The sequence below is a fragment of the Tursiops truncatus genome, chromosome 2 (genome assembly GCF_011762595.2).
Source record: "Tursiops truncatus isolate mTurTru1 chromosome 2, mTurTru1.mat.Y, whole genome shotgun sequence".
NCBI classification, from domain to species: Eukaryota; Metazoa; Chordata; class Mammalia; order Artiodactyla; family Delphinidae; genus Tursiops; species Tursiops truncatus.
In genome coordinates, this window is record NC_047035.1 from 126,833,659 (window position 1) to 126,853,904 (window position 20,246).

Sequence of the window (20,246 nt, forward strand, 5' to 3'; positions counted from 1 at the left end):
CCCCTGCATCGGCAGGCGGACTCCCAACCACTGCGCCACCAGGGAAGCCCCTTTTTTTTTATAAATTTATTTATTTTGGGCTGTGTTGGGTGTTTGTTGCAGCACGCGGGCTTTCTCTAGTTGCGGAGAGCGGGACTACCCTCCGTTGCAGTGCGTGGGCTTCTCATTGCAGTGGCTTCTCTCGTTGTGGAGCATGGGCTGTAGGCGCGTGGGCTTCTGTAGTTGTGGCACATGGGCTCAGTAGTTGTGGCGCACGGGCTCTAGAGCACAGGCTCAGTAGTTGTGGTGCACGGGCTTAGTTGCTCCGTGGCATGTGGGATCTTCCCAGACCAGGGCTCAAACCTGTGTCCCCTGCATTGGCAGGCGGATTCTCAACCACTGCGCCACCAGGGAAGCCCCCGCTTGATAAAAGTTGAAGGTTTAACTTCCATGCTTGTGAAAGCCTTCTTGGCAGATTTAAGAAATTTTTATCTGCCCATGGCTCTCAGCAAACCTCCTCACCCTACCCACCCCTCGCCGACCTGCATCTTGAGGACCCTTTAAAACAGTAACTGAAGCTACGGTGAACCCTCAAACAATGTTGTCTTGGGTAAGTCACTATCTACCTTGTGCTGGATGAAGATTATTTTGGAGCAAACGGATTTAAGAACAGCACTAAATTGGAATGCTAATAAGATAATCTGAAATTTATAATATTTTAATTTGTTTGAGCAGAGATGAAATTTGAAGTATTTTAGAATCCTGTCTCTTGGTTTTCTTTTCTTTTTCTTTCTTAGCCACATAACTCTCCCTCTGAAACAAAATCTTGTGTTATCCCTAATATCTGAAACTGATCAGAGACATGGCTCTTGGTCTCTCTCTCTGCCCTTGCCGGTGTATCACAGTCCATAAGTCACCTCCAGGAGATCAGATAGAGACCAGTGGGTCAGTCACAGCGTGAGACCATTTATCTCTCGTACCCCATGCACACATGAGCTGAGCAGGCAGATGGTTGGCAGAGCCAGAGCTAGAACCCTAGGACCTTAAAATCTAGTCTAGGGATCAAATAGTTGTGGCTAATATTTACAGAGGACCTATGACGTACTAAGAAAAATACTCAATACAGTTGTGTGGTTTACCACATTTAATCTTGCACCCATCGCACAAGGTGGTATTATTTGTCTTAGATGTATACTGAGGAAACTCCCTTTGTCATGCAGCAGCCAATAAATGACAAAGCTGGGATATAAACTGACTTCTAACCCCATCGTCCACGTTCTTCTCTAATCTGAACACCACTTGCTCTCCGTGCCATGTCTCCAAAACAGGGTGAACATCTCACAATCTGCATCTCACAGTTTTAAACACTGGCTCTCCCTAAAACCAGTTTGTTGAAAAAGGAGGTAGACAGATAGACATGTCTTCGGCCCTTAAAAATGTGGCCAACCTGGCAATGAATGGGCATAGGCTGTTGCTAAATTTTTGCTTTAAATTTTGTCAGCATAGCTTCTTGGCTGGTAGTTTTGTTTGCTTTGTAATATATTTTTGACACGATTTATGTACAGAGAAATGCTACCACATGCCATCGTGTTGCTCCACCTTGAGGGCAAACCGAGGGTGTCCTGGGGCCACATCAGGGGATATGCGCCCAGACCTGGAAACTGCCCACTGGCAGGGATTGGGGTAAATGACAATGTTCAAGGGCTGGTGGACTTTATACACAGAATCTCTCACAAACATGTAGTGACATGTGTTCATCTATAAACTGAGACACATTGAAGTTTTCTCACTTTTTCCTGTTCTTTCTGTTTCTTCATTTTCATTGATACTTCTTTCAAGTATCAAAATATAAGTTTAGGACCAAGTTAAAGATTTATCTTAGGCAGATTTATATTCTTGATGTCTATCATTGTCCAGTATAAAGATATAGGAAAGAAGCCCCAGATAAAGGAAATAGGATCACTGGCTGCTTTCTCCTGGCTGCTTTAGATGTATGCTAATTTGCAGATTGTTTGTATTAATCAAAAAGCAAAACATGCCCCTTAGGAAGGGGCAGAGCCACGTGGCCGCTGCACCTCTGCTCCCATATGTGCCGTGAGACTTGAAAGCCAGCCAGGATTTGAAAGTATTGGATTGGGATAATGTTATTTTTAAAAAAACACCTGGCTAATTTAATATGAAGTGTTTACACTTCACTTTTCTGTCAGTGGGTTTTCTATGTAGGTGGTGGAAGATTTCCTGTTAAGTTTTGTAAGTTCCAGGGGAGGAGAGTTGCATGTGTGCCCTCTGTGGTCACAGTGACATGAAGGGGATTTCTTAATCCACTGTCATTACCGCGGGCGTAGGTGGATATGGGCTATTGCAGAAGGCGTCCTTTCAACCCCTAGACTGTTGCAAGTTCACAGGTATGTTAATGAAAATTTTTGGAATGGCCTTTTTAGGAATTCCAAATACTGAGTCTTGAAGAAAGATCGTCTTTCCCCCCTGAATGTGTGCTCCGGTTGGAATTGCTGTCTACAGTACCTCGTGGGTGAAACGGATATTTCGAGCATGACTGAGCTTATTAAGAGCCTGAGGCACTTCCTTTACCAGGGGTTTAGAAATTTCAAAGGATGGGGGTTGGGGAGAGAGGAGTTATGAGCATGTGATGTAGAGCTGGCAGGAGGATGGAAGCAACAGGTTCAAAATTTATCTTCTGTGCTCCTGCAGGGCTCTGGTGTGGGCTGAGGTTGGGAATTCAGGAAGATAAGGTCTTACCATCTGTGGAGCAAGAGAAAGTGGATTTGGGGGAAAGTTTAGATGTTTTTGTTTAGGTGGGGGTGGGGGGAGTGCAGGGTGGAGTGAAAATACATTTAATAGGCTTTACTTAGACTGGGAGAGGTATGTTTGTGCAGTGGGAGACATGTGCAATTACGAGGAAAGTACCTGAATAGGCAGTTTCAGAACTGGAAAATGAGGAACAAATCTACTTCAACATTTCTGGTAGTATCGAAGGGGATTTGTGGGTAGATTATGGCAAGGGATCCTGTGCTTTTAAGGTTGAGGGATGCTCCTCTTTTCTGCGGAGTGTGTGTGTTCGGTTGTGGGGCGGGGGGAGGGGAATATCACATCACAGGGAGACTGGAGCCCTGGGTTTGGAGTTCTGGGACCCAGGTACTGGCATCAGTTCTTTGGGCTGAAGCCAAATGAAGCCTGAGACATTGATCTGTGCTCCAAATTCTTGGGCTGCTTTCAGCTCCAGCAAACGATGATGACTCCTTCCTTTGGGCGTTCGTCTCTTTTCAAAGATGCTCCCAGCTCAGTTGGGAAGCAAAACAAAGTCCTGAGGCACAGACTGGGAGTGGGGTGTGAGCCTTAAGTGAGGGGTCCTCCTGGGTGAATGGGAAACTGAGAGGTCTTTGCCTTCCTCCAAGCCATCCACTTAATAAGCAGTGCACAGAGCCTGGCTCAGGCCACGATGAACAAACGCTGACTTCAGTCTTTACCCTGGGTTTCAGGTCACTCCGATTGTTTGCAAAACATGTTCTTTTTTTGTCACTTGCCAGCACTTGTTCTCTCTGTGAGTAAAACACAAACGTCCTGAGGGATGTCGTGCGCCAGTTTGCAGCCAGGGCCGCGCGGCTTCCGCACCCTGGCGTGCCAGGCCCTCTGTTTGGGGATGAGGATGCACCGGGAACTCGGGAGCCAACGGTTGTTTTGACATGAAGTTCGAAGAAGTTGCTACAGAGCTTATTCCTCTGACGGAAATAACAGATAACTCTTTAACATTTTCAGATCTGTTTTCAGTTTTTTCAAGTCCAGGATTTTGGGTAAGATTTTGGAAGAAGAGATTTATGCTTGAGATCCTTCCTTTTTTTTTTTAAGTGACTTGGCCAGTTTGGGGTTTTACAGTATTTAGAGAAAGGGTTAAGAAGTTTTCTTGGGGAAGCAGAGTCCTGTGTTCTGAAAGTTGCTGCCTGCTGACCCCTCCGACAACAGGCAAACCTTGCACACTCCGGTGGTGTGCCAAGCATGTGCGTCACAGGCACACTCATTGGAGCTTGGTGCAGTTGGACCCCTTTATGTTTATGGACGTTTTGTGCAAATTGCTTCAGTCTTCAAGCCAAGGGCAGAATGAAAGAATGATCCTCAGACGTAGTTTCCAAGTTTTGGGCCTCATTTATGTTTTGCATTGTAGAGCTGCCCTGCTTGTTTTTTTAAAATAAAGTTAGCCCTGAGTGTTAAGTTCTTTTATCTTTCAAAGCAGATTCTTTTGAACCCTGAAAATCAGCCTATAGGATACAACAGATAATGTTCAGGAGGCAATTAAAAGATGAAGATGTGGGATGGGGGAAATGTTGCTCAAGCAGGAAGGGGAGACAGAGCCACCCACCTCCCAGCACAAGCCAGGCTTGCTGTACATCATCTCCTTCAGCCCGGCCCTTGGTGGTCAGGTCGCTTGCCATGACTTCAGGGCGAATGAGTGGCAGTGTCTGAAGGGAAAGCCCTGAAATTTCCACACAACGTTTCAGAGCTCACAGTAAGCTCTGTCATGTTTTGCTTCACGTTTCAGCTTTCTTAGAGCCCTGAGTGGTGTTGGCTGGGCCTACAGCAATACAATTCACTTTATAATCTGGTTAATGCTCTGGAAAAAAACAAATACCTAAGATCAGAAATGATACTAGATATATATTTTTTAACATCTTTATTGGAGTATAATTGCTTTACAATGTTGTGTTAGTTTCTGCTGTACAACAAAGTGAATCAGCAATATGTATACATATATCCCCATATCCCCTCCCTCCTACGTCTCCCTCCCACCCCCCACATCCCACCCCTCTAGATGGTCACAAAGCACCAAGCTGATCCCCCTGTGCTATGCGGCTGCTTCCCACTAGCTATCTGTTTTACATTTGGTAGTATATATAAGTCCATGCCACTCTCTCACTTCGTCCAGCTTACCCTTCCCCCTCCTTGTGTCCTCAAGTCCATTCTCTACGTCTGCATCTTTATTCCTGTCCCGCCTCTAGGTTCTTCAGAACTTTTTTTTTTTTAGATTCCATACATATGTGTTAGCATACGGTATTTGTTTTTCTCTTTCTGACTTACTTCACTCTGTATGACAGACGCTAGGTCCATCCACCTCACTACAAATAACTCAATTTCGTTTCTTTTTATGGCTGAGTAATATTCCATTGTAAATATGTGCCACATCTTCTTTATCCATTCATCTGTCGATGGACACTTAGGTTGGTTCCATGTCCTGGCTATTGTAAATAGAGCTGCAATGAACGTTGTGGTACATGACTCTTTGAATTATGGTTTTCTCAGGGTATATGCCCAGTAGTGGGATTGCTGGGTCATATGGTGGTTCTATTTGTAGTTTTTTAAGGAACCTCCATACTGTTCTCCATAGTGGCTATATCAATTTACATTCTCACCAGCAGTGCAAGAGGGTTCCCTTTTCTCCACACCCTCTCCCGCATTTATTGTTTGTAGATTTTTTGATGATGACCATTCTGACTGCTGTGAGCTGATACCTAATTGTAGTTTTGATTTGCATTTCTCTAATGATTAGTGATGTTGAGCATCCTTTCATGTGTTTGTTGGCAATCTGTGTGTCTTCTTTGGAGAAATATCTATTTAGGTCTTCTGCCCATTTTTGGATTGGGCTGTTTGTTTTTTTGATATTGAGCTGCATGAGCTGCTTGTATATTTTGGAGATTAATCCTTTGTCAGTTGCTTCATTTGCAAATATTTTCTCTCATTCTGAGGGTTGTCTTTCATACTAGATATTTAATGGTTCAGAGAGCAAATAAAAATTCACTCTCAGATGTTTTTTCGTTAATTGGAACAGGCAGAAGGTACCTACCTGTGAGCCCAACTCTAGTGGGCTGAAATACTGAAATACTCTTTCAACTAGCATTTTACGCAGGAGATACCTGTGTTGGCACTTAAGTTGAACTCAGTTTTACCTGTTATTTACAAAAAAGACCAAAAACCAAAAAATTCAACTCTTAGGGTTTAAAAACTGGGGAGGAGTCTTAAACTTTGGACTCCTTCAGTCACCCTTTCTGAAGTATTGAATCCAGGTTTTTCTTGGTTGAAATGGAGGAAACGATAGATTCCAACATGATTGATTGTCAAGATGGAATTTTAGCACTTTGCATGCACTCTGGCAAGGTTCATAACATATTTATCAAATGTGCTGCCTCCACCACCCACAAAATAAAAACTAAACAAAATATAAATACAAACCAACAGAATTCTGTGAGAACAGCAAGTTTTGTTTTGTACTATTTAATAGTAATCTTTGCAAGGACATTGCAACATTTTACATTTGTGTGCTTTTCCGAGGCACTTTGGAATCCTGAAATAGATTAAATGTAAGTTCCGTGAATTTGGGGGTGTAGGTGTTCTGTGGTCCAGTTATCCAAAAACTGATTCTCATAAGGTTCGTGTGGTAATTCTGTAAACCAGAATGTACGATTATCTGGGATACCCTGTTCCCCCTTCTCTCCCTATGACAGAGTCTACTATACTTTGAAAGTCTAGTGGATCTTTTGTGGTTTCTCCACAGTAGTAAAAATAATTTAACTTCAGGAAATGGGGCCAGCAATCAGATTAGATAACAGAAAAGAATAATGTGGCATTCTAGCATAGCATATACTCTGAAATATATGTTTACAAGTCCAAAAGTGTGCCATCAGGAAGTAACAAGATCAAAGGAAAAACAACCAGAGAGGCTGGAGGGTAATAAATCACTCGAAGGTTGTGATCTGTAGTGGTTGCTATTCATGCTCCTTGGGTAGATTTAATTACAGAAGGAGGTGGGGGAGGGCTGGGCAGGCATTTTTCTCTCTAGTCACCTAAAAAAATTTTGCAAGGCACAATGCTATGTTTAAAAAGCATAGACATCTTTAAGGGCTCAAACAAATTTAAATATATGGTCAAAACTTAAGCTCCCAAGAAGAAAATGGACCAAAGACATTAAGAGACAGTTCATTCAAGAGGTACTGCAATGGCAGGGAAATGGCAGCCGGGGGGCGGGAATCCAGGTGACCCAAGGGACCCAACTTTACTAGCAGCCACAGAACTGAGATGAGATACCTATTTCCCCTTCTGACATTAAGAAAGAAAGAAAAAAATGCGATCAGGGGCCATTTTCTCCTCTTTTTACGAAGGTGTACCCCCATAGAGGCTGTAGCAAAGAAAGTACTATGGTCTCCAGAAGCTTTTTTTTTTAAAGAGGTTTCTGAAGGGGCTTTGCAAAATTGTGAGGTCATTGGCCAGGTGTGTATCCTCCCAAGGAGGCAGCTTTGGAGGAGTTTGTTCAACACTTATGAAGAGGCTGCACCACAGTTCATCTCCGTGTACAGGTGTGCATGTACAAATCTAGATTCCGCACATACTGTAAAAATCCGCCACTGTAGAGAGCTCATTCTTTTATCACTGTCTCCTGATAAATGGTTCTGTTGTTTTCGACAAAATTTTATCCATAACATTGCTGGTTTCTAAATCATAGTTTCCCTGCGAGTGGCTGCCTTCATTTGATTCATTTAAATTATGTTGACATAAATATTTATGTATGTGGAAAGGGGCTTTTGCATGTGTTGTTGAAGCATTGCACCTTTTGGACTAACAATATCTACCAAAATAAATAGGCAGAAGGGAAGTGTGTAGCCACAGCCATATAGCATGGAGCTCCTCACGGCCGTGTGTGGTAGGCAGACTATCAGTAGCAATGATACTGGTCAACACCAGCAAGGCGTGTAATTGCCCAGAAATGGGCCCTAACACCGGTTTTAAGAGATGCAGCCGAAACCACAAAGCTGGAGGCCTCTCCCTCTGAGCTTGGTCTCCACTTGGACGAAACAGCCCCCAATTTGTCCCTACGGGACACAGGCCTGCCTTGTTTGGAAATCAGCAAAGTTTAGGAGCCCACAATACCTCTCATAACTCTGTGTACAGTAACAGAGAGTGGAAATAGGGCTGTGAGCATGAACAAGCAGACAAGTTATAAATATAGAATACTCTCTCAATTCCTCTTCAGTTAGTCATGAAGGGACAGTGTGAGTTTTATAAACTTATAAGGAATATACAAACAGTTCCAAATTTAAAATAACTTGGAGTAATTTTTAAGTGTGTGAAAAGAATATTTTTTCCACCCTGTCCATTTAAGCATCTTTGACAGCCAGTAGTAAGTGATTGCTGTCCTTATGTGCTCGTGCCCAGTGGTCACAGAACTGGGGAAGAGTTTCAGAAGAATCATCCATTGTGCGGTGATGTCTCTCTTCTTTTTTGAGAAAGACTCAAAAAAAGGTGAAGGAGGGGATGTGAGTTTTGTGTGAGAGACACTCTGTGTGCTCCTACGTGGAGAAGCGAGCACAGCTCCCAGAGCAGGGGTAGGTCCTGCCTGGACACCCAGAGTGCCCCCCACCCTCTTTCTTTGATTTTCCTCCCATTAGAAGTCTGTATTTCTAAAAATTTTGTATAGGCTTTGAATATGAGATTAGAAGAAAGAAACTCATTGATTTTAAAGTACATTAGGGTGGTTTGATTTTCTAAAAAGAATATTCTGTTTTATAAACATAAAAGGAGTGGGAAGTCAGGTCCTCCCTCCCCTCTTAATATCTGACTTTATTCCTTTCCTTTTCCCTCACCCCCATCTACGGAGGCCCTTCTGTGATGCAGCATCAACTTCATTTGCCAGGCCTTTCTATAGAGCTTAAGATCATTAGAATATTTCATACTCCATCAGGCATAGCAGGTAGGAGGGTCACCGACTTGGGGAACCTTCCTCCACAGACTAGGTGGCTTTTCCTCTTTTTGCCTAGTACCAGAGGATGACACAATTTAGTCAGTTTGACGGGTTCAAGGCTTTCTTCCTTTAAAATAAATCCAGACCGTGAATAGATTTGGGAGTCCAAATGGGCCTTTGCATCAACTTCTGACTGATGTGCCTGTGATTTTGTCACTACACGTGAATAGAAGGACTTCAGGGCTAATGTGGCCACTTGTGGAACATGAAAGTCTAAATTTATGGAAGAAAATACAGGGGAATGAAGTACTGACACATGCCACAACATGGATGAACCTTGAAAACGTTATGCCAAGTGAAAGAAGCCAGGTATAAAGGGGCACGTTGTGTATGATTCGATTTGTATGAAGTGTTCAGAAGAGGCAAATCTGTAGAGACAGAAAGTAGATTACTGATTGCCTGGGGCTGAGAGGGGAAGGGGCGTGAGGGAAGTGGCTAATGGGTAAACAGTTTCTCTTTGGGGTGATGTTCGCACAACTTGGTGAATATGTTAAAAGCCTTCAATTTGTACACTTTAAATGGGTGAAATTGTGTATGAGTTATATCTCAGTAAAGCTGCTATAAAAATTGTGAAGGAAGAAAAAAATCACAACACCCACAGTAGCCAAAACCAGCAGCTTAGCCAAAGGAAGTTTCCCGGACTGCCCTCTGCTTTTCACTTCGTTTTTGGTGTTAATTGTAATCCTGCATTGAGTCTTTGCATTGATGGCTGCTCTTTCTTTACTCTTACTAATTAGCTATTGACGTTTTAATTTAATAATGGTGTCCTGTATAACTTTCCTCCTGGTTTCCTAGGTGCCTTTTCTCTTTTTCTTCTGTTTTCTCAATAGTCTGCCCAGCACTGCTTATTAGATCCTGGAGACTTCAGTGACCCAATGGGTACTTTCTGTAGGCGATCATTTCTTTTGCTCATTAATGAAATCTTCACAGATGCCTTTAGTAGCCAGTATGAAACGTTTTCCCAAACGTCGTAGCTTATCTCGTGCACCTTGTATACAAGTCAGTAGGGATCTACTTGGAACTTGGCTATTTCTGTGAGCCTAGATTATATTTGTTTATGTGCCGAACCAAGGGGAAGGCACAGAACTGTTTTTTCTTCTCCTTCATGACCAAGGTTGCAGTCTTGCTGAGACATAGGAATTGGTGAAGAGAATGAACTCTGGTTTATCTAATCTCATGAGTAAGACTTGTTTGGGTGAAAAGGGTTCTGTGGGTCATTGAGTCTCCCTGGGTCTGGCTGTTCTGGCTCCTGATAGCACAGTCACTTATATATAGTTGCCTTTGCCCCACAGAATGCACCCTAAGTGTCTTTCACGACACGAGCTGCTGCTTCACTATTGCAACTAAGCGGTGACCGTTGCTGATAAACTCGACAGGGCCCAGCGTTGCTGGAAGAATGTCCTTGAGGGTTCTGTTTGCTGTAACTCAATAAATAAAGAAAGTTTAGTGGGCACATGCGATCTCCTTAATATCACCTTGACGCTTTACCCTTTTCAAGAGCATGTTTTGTGAGTTTTGTCCTTCCTCCAGACTAAGTGGTTCACCTCAGAGAGAAGAAAAGGATGTTATTTTTTCCTGATGGATGCAGGCTTACAGAGAAAAGTGGCATGAGAAGAACTCCCTAGCCCTTTGCTTTTGGGCAGCAGAGCCTGGCTAAAACATCATGCCACCATGGAGCAGAGCAGGGGAAGAGCCTGTGACCCAGTCAGATAGAGCTGGGTTTGAAGCCCAGGTTTATAGCTTAACAGTTATTCACTTGAACAATTAATAGCCCTGGACAGTTACTAAATCTCTGTGCCTCCATGTAGGCATCTACAAATGAGGATAATGATACTGACCCCATATAATTGTTAACATTAAGTTAAACAATAGGTATAAGATTGAGTCCTGTATTTAGACTCAAATTGCATTCAAGGAGAGACTCCAGCAGTTATTGTGAAAGGAGGACAGGAATGTTAGGTGATTAGAAGGTCTGAATGAGCTAGCTCAGTGTGACAGTGGGAGTTATCTCGAAGGTCATACAGAGAGCCCCTGAGTGTGCTGCCTTGGTCATGGAAGACCGCCACTGGTCTCAGTGTCCTCGTATTCCACACTGTGGAGACTGCTTCTGCAGTGTTAGGGTAGATTGGGGACAGGTAGGGAGCAGTGATGTTCATATATGTTGCATGAGCTGTGGCTTGAGTATTGCCTTCAGAAGGAGGCAGGGATCTCACCGTCTTGGAATTTTGAGTCTGAGCAGTTGGAAGTCTGACATGTGCAAGAAACCATCCACCTCCCCTGAGTATCAGACACCTGAACGAGGCCAGGGGAGAGCACCATTCTGGGTGGGGGTAAGGAGGAACTTGGTCAAGATGGGTGCCATGCGGCAGTAGCACTTTCTCTAAGAGAAAGAGCTCCCTTCAGCATTGCTTTAAGGCTTACCTAGGTTTTTGAAGAGCAGCACCTCAGACAGGCATGGGATGATGACCTCTTAACTTCCTTTCAACTCTGAGGATCCAGGGTTCGACGAAAGGCAGAACATGGCTGCAGAAGTCCTGGTTGCATTTGAACCGGGGCAGATCTAAGGGCCCTGGGAGCTTCTTGCAAGAGGGTCTCTGCTCCTGCAAGTTCTGAAGTGTCCCTGCCACCCCACAGCCCCTCGAAAGAATATGAAGGTTGGAGAAGACAGGTGATGGGAGGCGAGTGATGCGGAGGGAAAGTATGTCACTCTTGCCCCCTCTCCGTACCCAGTATTGCAGAAAGTCCATCTGCTGACACATTCTTGTGTCAGGACCCTTCCTCTTAGGAAGGAAGCTGACTCAAAACTGAGTCTTGGAAACACCTTCAAAGATCACAAGGAGGAACTCGTCCGTACACTCTAGTCTTGGGAGAAAATGAGCGCTTTCAGGCTCACTACATTAATAGGTTCAGGAACCGTGGCCCCCCTTTTGCTAACCAGCCTCTCCAGGCTCACCGAGAGCTCTGTTCTGGGACCTTTCTGTGTGCCCCAGGTGCCTTCCCCAAACTCTGTTGCTGGCGCTAACCCTTTCTGCTTCAAACAGAGAAACTGGAGTATCTTCAGGTTCTAACCATTACATTGTCTCTTAGTCTGGCCACTACTGTGGTATTAATAGAATGTTTTCTCCTACACAGGAGGTGGTTTCTTTTGACTTTGAAAAGAGAAATGTTGTTGCAGATGCAACTTTCCTTTCTGAATGTTTAAGACACCAGGGTTACCACTAAATTCAACTTAATGGCTATAGTTTTCCAGGCAGAAGCCAGTTGAAGTTGTTGGAAACTCCACCTGGGATTTCTAGGCAGTGGTCCTCTGGAGTTTTACAGTAGCAGTTTCTCAAGATGTCAAGAAACTTGAAAGATTCTTCTTGTCTCCTTTTTGAGAAAATTGTGCTTTACTCATTATATATATGTACGTTTTATAAATATATATACACATTCATACGTATGTGTGTGAGTGGAGCTCACACACAGTTGTGCCAGGTTTATTTTCGATTTATTTCATGGGTCTAAGCATTTTCGTGTAAGCTTGCTTTTCCATCCTAGCTGACGTATTTAGAGAACTACAGAATAATACACTGGGGTGAAATGTAGCTTCTCCCTGAGCCTGAGAAGCCTTGCTGCTCCTCACCTGTCTGCCCCTTTGATGGGTGTCTCCGCTTGGAGTGATGGGTCGGGAGGAATGTGTGTGCATGAGGTCAAAAGGCAGGAGAGATCGAAGATTATTTCACAGGATGAAAGGCCATGGGCTCCCTGGCCTGAGGTGGGTTTTCCCTGACCTCTCTGCAGTCCATCATGGCTCCTGGAGATGGGATACCCTTTCTGTCCAACTGGAACATCCAACCAAGGTGGTTCACCCACCTTCTTTGCAGAAAGGACCAGCGTGGAGCTCCAAAAGCAGCAGGGCCTGCAGGCTTCAGAAGCAGCCCTGAAGGCGAGGGTCTCTTTCAGCACTGGTTGATTTGATGATCAAAGAGAAAGCAGTGGGGCCCAACCTCCTCTTTAAGTCCTTGCTCTGATGTTTGTGTGGCTTATAAGAAGAATTCCATAAATATATTATTATCATTACTTAAACCTGAACTTTGTCAAGGAGGGTGGCAGAGAGGGGTAGCAACATGGGACCCAGAATTCATAGGTGAATATATGGAAATCCACTTGTGTGGGTTATTTTAAAAGAGTGGAGGTATATGAAAGGAGCAGGGACTCTAGTGGGTGCTGCGGGGCCCCCATGGGTGGTGGTAGCCTGGGGATTCTGTGCTGGGTCCTGTTGGCACTCCTCAGATGTCCCTCCCTCCCGGACTCCTCTGCATCTGTCTGCTGACCACGCCCCATGATGTTACATCCATGCAGCCGCATGCCAGGCATTTCCATCTGGACGTGTGCAGAAAACAACACATCCCGAACAGAACCAATCTCTCTCTACCCCTGCTGGGGGGGGAAAAAAACGTAATTCACCACATTAATCTGCCTGCTTTTCCCCATCTGTGCTGCTGCCCCCTTAGTCTGGGCCGCTGTCAGTGCTCGCAGAGATGGCGACCGTGGCCCTGCGGGTCATCGTTCCATTCTCTTTTCCACTTAGCAGCCAGAGTGAGCCTTCTAAAATGCATATCTACTCATGTGACTCCCTGTTTAAAATCCTCAGACAGCATCTCTTTTCTCTTAAGAATGTGCCAAACTCCTATCTTGTGGCTCTCTGCCTCCGTCTACCCATCTTTCCTCCCAATCTCCCCCACCCACCCAGGTCCCAAAGCCTGGGTCCTGCAGTCATGCCGAGTCTGGTTCTCTGACCCTCGCTCCCCATCAGCCCTGCCATCACCCCCATGCACCTGCTAGCTCCTACTGGCCTTTCAAGCCAGGTTCTGGTGCTCCCTTCCCCTGGGAAGCCCTCCTTACTGGCCCTTTGCTTGCCCCTCATATTCCCACTGCTCGTCCTCAGGGGCTGGGCTGTCTCACCTGCTGAGCCTGCAGAACTGGGCCTAGGACCTGGCTGATGTATTTAATAGTCAAAGGAGCCTTTCTCATCCTTAGCTGTGGCTCAGTGCTCTCTGGAGGAGAATGCCGACAGCTTTGGGTAGATTTCTGGCTGTGCTTGGGGGGTGGGGGGCTGCTGTGAGTTCAGTTGACCCAGCTGGGGTTTCCCTCCCCTCTCCTCCCCCACACCCCACAGTGTCTGATGGAATCAGTTTCTCTCCTGGCTGGGCAAGAAAACCACAAAATCTCTCTGGACCACATGTCTCTCTGATGTACTTGGGAAGTCAAAGTGTGCTTTCCTGGAGTTAGCAGCAGTTCACCTTAATGCATAGTGATGCCTGTCTCTTAGGAAAGTCACCCTCTTTTTATATGGAACAGTGGTGTGTCCCTTAGGGTACCCGGAAATACCTGAGAGGACCCTATACCAGTCTGTATTTTGATTCAGAAACTTGGCCTTATTTCAACATCCATGAACTGGTTCTATCCTTTAGAAATTATTTGGGATGTGTAAAATACATAGCTAGTGGGAAGCAGCCGCATAGCACAGGGAGGTCAGCTTGGTGCTTTGTGACCACCTAGAGGGGTGGGGGGGGGGGAGGGAGACTCAAGAGGGTGGAGATATGGGGATATATGTATACGTATAGCTGATTCACTTTGTTATACAGCAGAAACTAACACAACAATGTAAAGCAATTGTACTCCAATAAAGATGTTTAAAAATAAAAAAGAAATTATTTGGTATAGAATGTTTGTGTTTTTTGAAGTTGTATGGCTAAGTGGCCCCTTTTCCATTTTTGTTCCCTGTGAAGAGGATGAGTTCTCCATCTTCTCTTCCAAAATATGCTTTTAAAAATAGTTTCTCTGAGGTAAAGATTGTTAAAGGGCTTATTGGCAAGTACAGAAAGAAAGGTTTTTAAAATCCCTAGAAAGAATTTAATAAATATAAGGACTCAGGGAAGGAGGAAGAGAGTTAAAGGTTGATGTATGTGACTTTTTTTGCTGTCCCCCAAAATGAAGAAAATGAGCTTTTAAATGCAGTGCCTCATTTTTATGGGATTGTGACCCTGAACGAATCCTTTTAGTGTAGATGTGGGACCTGTGTTAGCTTTTCCAACAGTTTACATAGGCGTTTGTTGTTATTGTTGGTCATTGTAAAAATTCCAATGAATAGAAAGATCTCATGGGCAAAATCAGTTTGCTTTCCCCGCTGTGTATTTGTTAATTTATAGCACCTTCCATTTTCCTTTTATTTTTAAAAAGTAGAAATGCCTTTCATCATGCTAGGTGTGCTCCTTATTCATGGAAGCCAGGGAAGAAGTTCCCTTCCTTTCTCCCTTAGCTCTGTAATTGGAAATTTGGTAACTGTACTAAATTTTAAGTTTTGGCACTCGTGTGAAGCAGCCATCCGTCTGCTGGCGAGACACACTGCCCGGTGCTTTTCAAGAAATCCCTTAATAGTCCTGAACACTAATAATATTTATATACATTGAGATGAGGCAAAATTTACAGCGGGCTTCTGGGGCTGGCTCCAGGACTCTCTAATCCTGAACTTCCGCCGGCTCCCCTGCCTCCCTCCCAGAGTCCTCTCAGGTGGTGCTGCAGCCAGGGGAACACTGGCTTCCATCCCTGGGGTTTGTCCTCCAGCAAATAGTCACCTTTCTCTCCCTCTCCCTATCACACCCCTTTTTTATTCCCCCAAAGCATTTGATACATGTTTGTGTACAGTTGCATCATGTGATGTAGAAGATTTGTGATCTTGATTTGTGATCCCTTTAAGAGGAATTGTTCCATCTTTAAAGAATAGGATTTTACCTAATTTAAGCTTAACTGAAATTCCTTCTGAAGTAGCTCCCATTACTGAAACAAAACCCTAATTCCCTAGCCTGTGTGCTGCTTGTTGCAAGAACTGACTGACGGTGCAATTCTAGTAATGCACCTCGGGAGGGGGCGGTGGGGGGGGCGGTTTGCAATGGACCACTGCCCAGAGATGCTGTTTCAGTGGAATGGGGAATGGAATGCAAAACATATCTACAGATACTTTGTCAGGTTTTTTTTTTTTTCTTTCTACTGGAAATGCCCAACATTTATGTTTGAATCTAAGCAAGTGCACAGGGGCATTTTTCTATTCTTTTAAATGCTCTTAGTTTTTAATACTACATTAATAGCTTTTTAATATTGATGTCTGCTACTCGTCATTTTATATAGCATTTTATTTAAATTGTAAGCAAGGAAAGAAGGGTTTTACAAGTAAATATTGTCCCCGGTTAGTCTCTGATGATGATCGTAAGATTCTTAATCAATTTTCCTTCCTCCAAACACAAAGCCTGGTGGTGGCTGATGGCTGATGAGCAGCTCCGGGGACTTCAGTGCTCTGAATGGGGTGTGTGCTCAATCGGCAGGTTTGTGCTGTGACACCGTGAGCATGGTTTCTACAGCTAGTTTCACTTTAACTATGTGAACCTCACAGATGTATTATATAACATGAACTTTGTAGGGACAGCATAACATTTCTCCTCTGGCTTCATCCCTCTTCTTTTAGCTCTGCCCCCTCTGGTCATCATAACCCTCTGTGTTGCTGCCAGATGACCTTTCAAATATGAAAATTAGACCACATCGCTCTCCTGCCCAAAAGCTTTGTGATGCCCATTATCCACCAAAGAGCCTAAACCCCTCAGACAGGCCTACAATGCTTCTTTGAGCTGCCCCCCTTCTCTCTCCCAGCATCACCTGTTACGGGACCCCTGCCATCTTCACGAGCACCCAGTTCTCCCACCACAGAAACTCAGTTGCTTTTACACACATTTACATGTGATTTCATCTGTGTTATTCTTATCCTCCTCAGCTTTCAGCTTTCAGTTCCAGCCTCCACACCTCTGTGAAGCCTTCCCGGGAACCCAGGTGCCCTGGGCAGGCTGTACACCACTACACACTCCTGTTCTTACCTGGTGTATTGTCCATCTCTTAAGAACAGGGCCTGGCACACAGGTGCAGTGCACATTCAATAAATAGTTGCTAAGTGGATGATTAAATGAAGGATAGGCGGACTTAAGTTCTCTTGTTTTTAGTTTAAAAACTTGAACTTAAGGGTTTGCAATTTTATTGCTTCTTTAGATCTTGGACATTGAAGTTACTTCTGTAATGGATATATTTGAACTTAAATAGTCATTTAATCTATGTGATTATTAGATTAAGTGTGAGATTTGAGAGTAAAGTGTGTGTGGTGTGTGCGTGCATTTACTGCAAATACACTAAGCTTGTACATTCAAATTGGTGTTATCAACTTGAGGATGATCCCCTTGGTAGACTGTATATGTATCCCAACGTTTTAGGAGCTCCTCCAACAATGTACCTTTTTGGCGTGACTAGAGATCTTGACTCCTTGTAATCTGTTGGGTAGATTAGTTTGTGGAAACAGACAGAAGTCATTGAGAGGCAGTTCTGGTAAACAAAAATGACATAGACCAACAGGAACAGTCTTCTTCTTTGCTTATATTATACGTTGGCTCTGAAGACACTTAGTTGGGATTCATTCAGTTGCATCTAACGAATAGCAGGTGCTTAAACAAGACACAAGTTTATTTCTTATTCATGTAAAGAAATCTAGAGGTAAGCAGTCCAGGGTTAGCCTACTGGCTACACAGTCATGAAGGACCAAGTTCCTTTTATCATGCTCCACTGTTCTTTTTTTTTTTTAATAGATTTTAATGAGTTGTTTTATTTATTTATTTATGGCTGCTTTGGGTCTTCATTGCTACGTGCAGGCTTTCTCTAGTTGCGGCAAGTGGGGGCTACTCTTTGTTGTGGTGCGTGGGCTTCTCATTGTGGTGGCTTCTCTTGTTGCAGAGCATGGGCTCTAGGCGCATGGGCTTCAGTAGTTGTGGTACGTGGGCTCAGTCGTTGTGGCTCGCGGGCTCAGTAGTTGTGGCGCACGGGCTTAGTTGCTCCACGGCATGTGGGATCTTCCTGGACCAGGGCTCGAACCCGTGTCCCCTGCATTGGCAGGCAGATTCTTAACCACTGCACCACCAGGGAAGACCCTCCACTGTTCTTTATGTGTCACCTCATGGCCCAAGATGGCTGCTTGAGCTTCAGGCATTACACCTGCATTCCAGCCAGCAATGAGGAGGAAAGATGTACCCCCTCTGCTTTAAGGACTCTTCTGGGAAGTTCCACCCCAAAAGTTTTCTAGCGTCTCACTGCCTAGAACTTAGGTCACTTCTAGCTACAAGAGAGGCTGGGAGATATAATATGTAACTGGGTGGCAAATGCCCGATTAAAAATCAAGGTTTTATTACCAAAATAGGTAAGAATAAATAATGGAAGGCCACCTATTTGTCTCAGCCAAAAATGATGATCAGATAAGAAACTTGCAAAATTATTTTAAGCCTGACAGTATCATGAGAATTTGTCTGTTTCTTCTGAGGTGATAGTATTCATTTGAATGTCCAGGTTCTGATACCTGTTTTTAAATGCACCTCTTCGCAGTAAAATAAGGTACTCCTCTATGCAGCTAGTGGATGTGTAAATTGGTACCAACTTCCCAGAGGACAGTTTGACCCAGCAAGGCTAACTCTGGAAATTGATTCTACTGAAATAATTAAGAATTCTTATGAAGATTGAGTGCTCATTGTACTAATAAAATGTTGGCAATAAATGAAATGTCTAATAGTAGGAGACTGATTATAACTTACGATACACTGTGTTATGGCATGCAACGCAGCTGTTAAATTATTGTCGAATTCACAGTATGTTATGCCAAAAAATGCTTTCAGAATGACTTGATCCTTTTTTATAGATATTTATATGTGCATGCACATGCGTAGGAAATGATCTGGGAGGGTCTCCATGGAGGTACTGATAAGATGACATTGTGATCAAGCGGACTAGATATTCTATGTATTTTCTTATCTATGATCTCTGATTTTTTCATCTTTTTTTATTATAAAGAAAATAATAGAATCTTCACTAAATAATGCATGTCAGAGTCAATAATATACATATTTAAATAATTTTCTGTTGTTTTCCAACTCAAGGAAAAAGTAGGAAGCATATAATGCAAACCAGATTTCATATTTTGTTGACTTACACTTTACTGGCTAGTAAGGCGAACAGCCCCTAGAGTGTGATCCTTACAGCATTGTTATGGAAATAAATGCCAGCTCATCTATTTGGGACAAAAACTGTGGATCTCTTGTTTTTAGACACTGCTTTCACTTAACTTTAGCATAGAGGGAGTCAGGGTAGATAGTTTATAATGTCCTATGGTCCTCTGGGATCGAGACACTGCCCACCCACCCACTTTCTTATATTTGAGAATTACCATCAGACATGGGGACTTCTCTGTGATATATTAGGTTGAGATATCATTGCTTATTTGGGGTAAGACCTTTGATATGATACAGGCATGCACAAACTTTTATAAAGCTATTTTGTCAGCCTGAATGGTATCATCTTTAGCATATCCTAGTTTAACCATTTCAAAAATAAATGAGCATTTCTGCACACTAAGGCTTTTCAAGATATTTCAATAAGGAACATATGCAAAAATGCAGATTAAGTAGCACATATAATGCCTTCTAAGGTAATAATAAACTGTATTGTCCACATAGGGCTTCCACGGTGTCACGCATGCCACAGGTAACCTTTCAAGATGGGTATTATTACCCCATTCTGTAGATGAGAAGAGAGGATCAAGGTCAAAGATGGTAAGGACTCCTCCAAGACCAAACATAGTCAAGTAGGAGAGGCTAGATATTAAACCCTGCTCACCTGACTCCAAACGCAGAGTATTTGCTCCCTGCCTTAATGAAATTCTCAATATGTAATACTGTTGATTCACGTCCAATGCCCAGTGACGTTCCATTTGGGGATCGCGTTGTGGTTGATGGGTTGGATTGTGCCAGGTGGAGCGATCCGGCTCTCAGCCAGCCTCACACCCTGCCTGTCACCCACAGTGTGCCCGAGCACGTGCGGGAAGCGGGCGTGCACGGAGAACCACGAGTGCTGCCACCCCGAGTGCCTGGGCAGCTGCAGCGCGCCCGACAACGACACGGCCTGCGTGGCCTGCCGCCACTACTACTATGCCGGTGTCTGTGTGCCCAGCTGCCCGCCCAACACCTACCGCTTCGAGGGCTGGCGTTGTGTGGACCGTGACTTCTGCGCCAACATCCCCAACGCTGAGAGCAGCGATTCCGAGGGCTTCGTGATCCACGACGGCGAGTGCATGCAGGAGTGCCCGTCGGGCTTCATCCGCAACGGCAGCCAGAGGTCAGTGTTGGGGCCCGGGGGGCAGAAAGGTTGATGCTGCCAGTGGCTCCATCCGGGTGGGACCCTGGGGAGGTTAAGGGAGGGGGGCCACCGCAGAGGGCTGGTATAACTTCAGTTTATGATGACTGTAAGAGCAATGGGGAGTCTTTTTGGTTTGAAAGCCTACTGCCTGGCCGTTTGGAATTAAGTACCTGATTTGTGGGCTCAGGTCCCCGGAGGTCACTGACCCCCTGTG

At 44.2% G+C, this 20,246-nt stretch overlaps 1 protein-coding gene across 7 annotated transcripts in view; it reads left to right on the plus strand.

Annotated features, from left to right (window-relative positions):
- IGF1R (insulin like growth factor 1 receptor) overlaps positions 1–20,246 on the plus strand; it is a 311,214-nt gene that overhangs the window by 221,486 nt on the left and 69,482 nt on the right. For all 7 annotated transcript variants that reach the window (XR_012330256.1, XM_033852082.1, XM_019945637.3 and 4 more), the window contains one exon: positions 19,699–20,011. Coding sequence is in view for 6 of the 7 variants with exons in the window: in XM_033852082.1 (XP_033707973.1) it covers positions 19,699–20,011 (313 nt within the window). In the remaining variant the exon portion in view is untranslated. The remainder of the gene's footprint in view (positions 1–19,698; positions 20,012–20,246) is intronic.